General features: G+C 33.2%; 1 protein-coding gene across 1 annotated transcript; it reads left to right on the top strand.

Annotated features, from left to right (window-relative positions):
- Positions 1-3,165: 3,165 nt before the first annotated feature.
- On the top strand, positions 3,166-5,991 carry LOC145037260 (GPI transamidase component family protein / Gaa1-like family protein). The gene is made up of 6 exons (XM_078985883.1): positions 3,166-3,364; positions 3,497-3,588; positions 3,816-3,915; positions 4,001-4,826; positions 4,907-5,040; positions 5,123-5,991. Exons 1-6 carry the CDS (start codon positions 3,270-3,272, stop codon positions 5,895-5,897), a joined length of 2,022 nt encoding a protein of 673 aa, XP_078842009.1. The 5' UTR covers positions 3,166-3,269; the 3' UTR covers positions 5,898-5,991.
- Positions 5,992-8,122: the final 2,131 nt, after the last annotated feature.

Genomic DNA, 8,122 nt, shown 5'->3' with positions numbered 1-8,122 from the left:
ATAACATGTTACTATGATAATATTTTGACTATTGATATTAATGTCATGTGATTTGAATGAAGTTAAAAACAAAAATTGCATCCGTATTTTTGGCATATTACACTCCTATAGATTCAATTGAGTTTCTAATGATTTATAGTTATTTAGAACATAATTACATTAAAAGTTGGTCCTATAAATTATTTGATGGAGTTTTAATGGTGGAATTAGGAAATTCAAGCCTTGACCTCATAATTTTGTGGTACATTGGAAATGATGAGGTGTACTCTAGCCTCTAGTCATATAATTAAGTTCAACAACTAAATATAATGATATGAATGTTGATCCTTATGAGATTCTATTATTACATAAAAGAGTTGTGAAGTAATATGTGATTTCATTGAAAATCCACAATTTGAGATGGAGTAAAATGTCTTCTAGATGAATGTTAACCTCAAAACCTGTTGTAAACAATTGAAAAGGATAAATGAATTCAAAACATAAAGTATTGAAAGTTTTAAAAGTGATTTGATGACTTAAATGTATTCATAAAAGTTTTATATGAAAAGAACCTCCACTGCTCCACAACTTCACAATTTCACAATTGGAATTGAAATCGTGTGTTAAGGATCGAATCACCAACTCCAAGTTTTTGGCTTATTGGGTTATTGAATCATAAATAAGTTTATTGAATGAAGTTCATTAATAACTTATTATTTGGTTGGAATATATAGGAGTCAAGTTAGAAGTTATTAAGAGCTTTTGAGCGGAAATTAGTTTTTGATGCTTACATGAGCTACTTTACAGCTCTTTATGGCATTGAATTGGCTTAATCATTAATTCATGGTGATTATAGGACTTAATTGAGATAAAATAGTATTATTTCAACTTATTTAAATCATTACGACTCAAATATGAAGTTTGGAAGCAATTAAAGCAAAAATGCATAGCCTTCTTGGAAAATTCTACATAAAGTAAGTATGCAACAAAAATAACATGGGGTGTATCATCTTAGGCTAAAGTGACACGGGTCATGTCAGGAATGATACAGGGTGTGTAAAAATGACAAGGGTTGTGTCAAGTGTTATGATTAGAAATTATACTTTGTTTGTATCTTGAGTTTTGTTCATTCCTTCGGCCCTCGTTGGCTTCCATATTTCATATTAAGGTACTAAGGAGCAATTTGAGTTTGGGAAGGATTATGAGACTCAATATGGGTACTTTAGTCTTTTGACACCTATTAATGTTGACATTAGCTGTTAAATAAAAAAACATAAAGCTTATAAAAAGGCAGTTCAAGGTGAAGATGAGAGTGAGATGCTTTGCTAGCTTTGGACTAAGGTGAGTACATACCCAAAATATATGTTCCCTATAAGCTAATTTAAAATGTTTTTGAGTATGTTATAATATATATATATATATATATATATATATATATATATATATATTACTGTGTGGCGTTATGACTTATTTGTACATGACATGAAAAACCATTTTGGAGCATGTTTTGTTTTGAAAAATAGTATATGGTTTGAAAAGTTATTTTGGTGCATCATTACTTTTGCATTGTGTGTAGGATGGTGAAATTCCCTGAAAATTCGTAGGATCATGGATCACGGACCAAAGGAGAAACGTACTCTTTATTCAAGCACGATGCTTCAAGATGGGCTTTTCAAACCCATTACATGGAAAACGTGTTTAATGATCAAATATTTATCCTAAAACTTGGGAAGGAGAGGAGCCTCCTGGAGGTGTTGGCCCTAACAACGGTTTAAATAGTTAGCTTATTCTAAAATAATCAGATCATTGTACCTTGGAATGTGAGGGATCAATTTGATAGTTGTAGATGGGGTTAGGTTAGTTGCATATGCATTTGCATGGTTTTATTTAAATGCATTTATCCTAAATTTTAACTATATTTATGAAATAGTTGTGTAATTAACTTGTGATACAGGGAAATGGATTTTTGAAAAAGGTTTTATATTTTGAAAGAAAAGGCTTCTCAAATGTTCTTGGGAATTTGGACTTACGAATTGGGTATTGTCATTCCTAATTTCATTTCATAGTCGGATTCTAATATTAATCACCGGGCTCCCCAAGTATAACCTATTATTTTGACATATATTCGTAGATGAAAATGAAACTTAGGATAGTAAGCTTAGACATTTAGAATGCCATGATTGTATGATATATCTTGACCTTATGTAATGATATTGAACGAAAGACTGTTATACACATTTTAACTAAAACCTATGATTTAAATGTTTTGCAACCGAATTCCGTACTAATGTTATCAAAATAATTTAAAAGGTTTAAAAATGATTTTTAAGGGGTGTTTCATATAGTAATGATGGTAAAAATGAGAATGAAAGTTTAGATCTTATACTAGAAGGGGAATTAACAAGGAGTTGAGCTTCACTCAAGACAATGACTTTCTAAATCCATTGAGTGATAATGACATGTTGGCTACTTCACATGCTTAAACTCTTGGGCATGACAAAAAAACCGTTGGTTCACCAATTAGAGAAGATTTTGAAATGAAAATGTCCAACAACGAAAATAATTGAATTGAAGTTGAGTTTTATGTCCATAATCCAATGACCAAATGGAGTCTCACGAAGCCAATTGAAAAAGAAATATGAGATCCCCAAACAACTAAAGTTTGTTTTGACAAGTTATATGGTGGCAAATGGATATCCCTCTCATCAAGACGTGACAAGAGAAGGATATACAAGTTATAGATGAAAAAAAAAATGAGAAGAGGACAAAACATGTCCATTTTTTCCATAGGCCTCATGAAGGGGACATGAGTGTTTGTTCCTTCCAAATAAAGAAGATTGTTGGGCAACACACATTTATAAGAAGCTATGAATTCATGAATGAAATAATTTATCCCAAAGCCCAATGTGAAAGTGGTTAAATCCAAAGATATTTGATCTCTCTTCGGGTTTGCTTTGTATCAATTGATATTTGTTTGAATTGACTTCGGTATGAAACAAACATAATATATATTTTTTATCTGTTAGTAACGGAGACGTTAACGTCTGTTAGCAAAAGTTTCTAAATCATGAACGAATGTAGAAATGAATTAGGACCATTAATACAAAACATAACTTGATAGGGGCCAAAGTTGGACGTTATCCATATCTCAAGGCATAGATTTGTAATTTCGCAATTTGATCACAGAGTCCAACCTCCAAACAACGAGCTCGAGCAGATCAAAGCATTTCTCTCTCATACGAATTAGGCGAAAAGAGCTCGCCGCCGATCGCTCCGATTGGAGTTCATCCATGGCTTCAACGCCGGGAATCGAGGGGCAGAAACAGAAACATCGACCAATTATCCGTATTGGTATATTCATCATTGTTCACAGCCTTCTAGTTAGGTACTCCTCCTCCTATCGCAATCTCGTTCACTCATCCTATATGCTTTTATGTACACATATATATACTTTCAGAGGTTTTTGACCATGTATGAAGAACTGAATGTTTATTTTTCCTTATCACTGTATACACAGCGTTGTTTGTTGCGTTGCTGGGGTTTTGGCTCTCTTACTTTTACCTGTTCTCGCGAAGAAGACCTACATTTCAGAAAATGCCCTAATGCCTGGTCAGTTCATCGTCTTTCACTCTTTCAGTATAGAACATTCAACATTATGTATGCGATTTGTGTGAAATCTGCTATGATTGTAAATTGTAGTGTTTGTTTTCGTCAAACCGATTTGTTACAAGCTAGTGATTCTCGAATGATCTTCATTATCCATAACTGATGATTTTTTAATTTTTAACAGCTTATTTCCTAATTTCATATCCTTTGATCATACAATCATCTCACAGGTTCTGCGAGTTCCATGATCTCCGATCAAGATGTTTCTGGAGCAACAAGATTTATCAATGAGCTAAATAGCTTGAAATCGAAGTCTCAAAACACTGGCATGTAAGTAAATCCTGAAATGCTTTCTTCCATGTACTAATTTACATTCACTTTTCATGCTTTTTTGAATATTGATCTATGAACACAGAGAAATCCCAAGATTAATAGCACTTCATATGGCAAACATGGGTGGAGAAGTGAGCTACCATAACTTCCAAACTCAACAAAACAACTTCCACCCTCTTCACTTTTTCACCAGCCCTAATGCAGAAGCAAACTTTGTGAACAAAACCCGTGAATCGTCCGCCATAAACACCATAGGCATCATTCGGGCCCCACGTGGTGATGGAAAAGAATCCATTGTGTTAGTGACCCCTTACAACCCTCTTAATCTTTCTCAAACTGAAGCTCTCTCTTTAGGAATCGCATACTCAGCCTTTTCATTGTTAACCCAAGTCAGTTGGCTAGCCAAAGATATCATATGGCTAGCTGCAGATTCACAATATGGTCAATACAATTCAGTTGCTGCTTGGTTAAGACACTATCATTCCCCTTCATTCGACACCTGTCATGAATCAAACTTGGATTCTACAGTATCTGTATCAGTATCAGTATCTGATAGTTTTAGACGAGCTGGAACAATGGCAGCTGCCCTTGTGATTAAGGTTGCAGAGACAAGTGAAGAATTTGAGCAAGATTCATTGAACATTTATGCAGAGGCATCTAATGGACAAATGCCGAATCTTGATCTTATAAATATTGCTAGTTATTTAGCTGTTCATGGACAGGGTTTTAGAGTAAGAGTGGAGAAGTTTATGTCATTAGTTGATGCCACGTGGCTGAAGGTTATTGGTCATGTGTTTGAGTTTGTAGGGAAGATTGCTAGAAGCTTGAATCCTCAATGGAAGTTTGGTATTTCTGTAAAAGAGTATGTTGAGGGAAGTGCTACTCTTGTTAGTTCACTCTATAACCAGGTTAATTTTACTTATAGGTCCTTGAACTTTCTGATTTTGTTCAAATTAAGTCCTTTATGTGATTTTTGTCTGTTTATTAGGCGTTAGGTGTCCCCACAGGCTCCCATGGCGCTTTTCGTGATTATCAAGTTGATGCGATTACAATGGAGATTTCACCGAAACTGTCTTCGATTAGTAAAAGCAGACAAACGGAGTTTTTGTTTCGAGGTGGAAGGTACGCTTTCTGAATTATAATCCAAATTAGGGTTTTTTCTTTCTAAATCGCGTTCAAAATCATCCGATTTCTGAAAATGCAGTTTGATCGAAGGAGTTATACGATCAGTGAACAACCTCTTGGAAAAATTCCATCAGTCCTTCTTCTTATACCTTCTAACATCTTCAAACAGATTCATATCCGTCGGAGTTTACATGATCCCTTTCTTACTCCTCGTCGCGCCACTCCCCATCGCCGCCGCATCTCTCTTCTCCGACGCGAATAACTCTAAAAATCCTCCGTCAACGTCATTCAAATCATGGCGATGGCTTCACCCTACAAAAACCGTGTTTCTAATCCATCTATGGGGCGCCATCGTCTCCTTACTTCCGTATTTCACATACCAAATCCCCGATTCAAATCCAACCTCCCGTCTTCTCACCTGGATTTCCCTCTCGATTTTTGCCCTAATTGTTCTCCGGTCGTTCTTCAGATCGTATTCTGAATGGACTCTGTTGAAATCCGTCACGGTGTCGGCGTCGTTCGTCGGACTGTGTCTGATGTCGGTGATTAACTTCGCGACGGCGGAGATCGGAGCGATGTTTTTGGTTCCGATGTGTTTGATGATTAGGCCGTGGAGAGTAGCGGGGAAAATTCAATCGGTTTTAAATTTTGTTCTAATAGTTTTCGGGTTCCCCTGGTCGGGTTTTTTCGTGGTGAGAGGTTTGTTTGGGATTGAAAACGGGTCGGGTTTTGATGAGTTTTGGTATTGGGTTGAGTCTTTATGGGCTTGGAATAGTGCGACTTATATCTATATATGTCTGGTTCATCTTCCTTGTTGGGTTTTGTGTATTTACATTTTGTTACATCGTTGTTAGGTGTTTCTTTTTTAGAAATTTGAATCTTTTTTTTTTTTTTGAAGGAATTCAGAATTCGTTAGTCTTTGTATAATTAATTTTTCATATTTTTATATTTGGTTGGCTGGGTCTCATTTTCATATTTGTGGAAATAGTTTAAATACACATTGGAGAAAAGCAAAAGGAAAAAACAAATAATGACACATATACGAAGGTGGACATAAGTAAATAAATTTCGCCACATACATATTTCGTCACAAAAGCAAAGACCAAAAATGACAACAACCAAAACGCAAGGGATAAAGTTGGACAAAAAGAAGTGCGTTGATACTTTAATTTAGTATGTAGTATGATAGCTTTAGTTTATACGGTCAAATGAAAACGTATCATGTGACTCAACTTTTATGTAGGAAACGTATATAAAAGTTAGGAAAAAACATATATACAAAATTTACGATGAAATATAAATAAACTCGAATATATACTGACACGTATATAAAAATAAGTAAATAAGTTTATTTTTTAAGTTATAGAACAGAAGTTTAGATAATAAAAAAAATGTATTTATATATCATGTGACTCGTATGTAAGAAGAGTAGAAAAATAAGCACAAAAACATAAAAATAATTACATCGAAACGTAGACAAAGTAGAATTTATGTCGATTATATATATATATATATATATATATATATATATATATATATATATATATATATATATATATATATATATATATATATATATATATATTAGGGGAGGTAAACAAGAAAGTTTAAAAAATGGAGGTGGTGAGAGTGACATTTTAGACAGTTAAAAAATAATAAAGGTGAAAATCATATTTTAAAAAGTTTAAAGTTTAATGGGTCAAAATAACATTTAACAAAATATAAGGGTATAAAAATATCATTTAACAAAATAGAAATATTGAATATATGGATGAAAATATCCATTTGTCAATTTAGTATACAGTGGGAAAGCATAATAATGCATGGATAGAAAAGCAACATGTATTTATACCTTTTGACTTTGATTCACATTTGGTTTTTTCGTACTAGAGACGGTGGAACTCCTCAATAGAGTCCAACGAGTCATGTATTCTAATGTTATATCTCATATATCCACATATATTTTAAAAAGAATTAACTTGTTGCTCATTTTCCTTCTGATATGTATTAACTTTTATATATATATATATATATATATATATATATATATATATATATATATATATATATATATATATATATATTGTTCCAAAAAAAAGTATATAGGATAATGGGAAATTGACTTAATAAGATAATTAACTTTTCAGTTTGTTCACATCTGAGTAACTATCTTTTTTATGTACACATCTAGGTAATGAACTTTTTGGAAGTGTTCACATATGACCATTATGATTGGTTATGGTCAGATGTAACCTGTTACAGCTGGTCATAATGGTCATATGTGAACACTTCCAAAAAGTTCGTTACCTAGATGTACAAAAAAAAAAAGATAATTACCCAAATATGAACAGACCGAAGAGGTAAGAGTAAATTAAACGAATGGTCCCTGTAGTTTGGGTAATTTGTGCGTTTGGTCCCTAACTTATTTTTTAACTTGGATGATCCATTCTGTTTATTTTTGTTGTGCGTTTAGTCCATATCTTACCTCAAAGACTATTGTGTCATTTTTTAATTTATTTTTTAATTAATTTTCTTATTTATGTATTTATTTTTTATATATTTTAAAAAAAATAATAGACCTCATATATTTGTATCTCCTTATCCTAAACCAGAAACCATAATTAAGAAATTTAAGCTCGGTAGCCCATCTTTTATCCTCATCAACTTCTCTTTCATTTCAATATTTAATGACATCAAATCAACGTCTTCACTATCCCTTCTTTTTTCGGTCCTTCAACTCTGGCGATCCAACCCCACAACCCTTCTATTAGGTTGTGGTGGTGGAAAATTCAATGAAGAGACAGTGTGTTGTGAGGTTAGTTTGCCGAAATTGAAAGACCTAAAAAAGGGGCACAACAGTCTTTTGAGGTAAGGTATGGACCAAACGCACAACAAAAATAAACAGTAGGGATCATCCAAGTTAAAAAATAAGTTAGAAACCAAACACACAAATCACCCAAACTACAGGGACCATTCATGTAATTTACTTTTACCTTTTCAATGTGTTCACATCTGGATTACAATCTTTTTCTTGTACATATCTAGGTAATGAACTTTTTGGAAGTGTTCACATATGATC

This window comes from Lactuca saligna, chromosome 3, assembly GCF_052625555.1.
Source record: "Lactuca saligna cultivar CGN05327 chromosome 3, ASM5262555v1, whole genome shotgun sequence".
NCBI classification, from domain to species: Eukaryota; Viridiplantae; Streptophyta; class Magnoliopsida; order Asterales; family Asteraceae; genus Lactuca; species Lactuca saligna.
The sequence above is the reverse complement of the archived record's forward strand: the minus strand, read 5'-3'. Positions and strand labels throughout refer to the sequence as shown.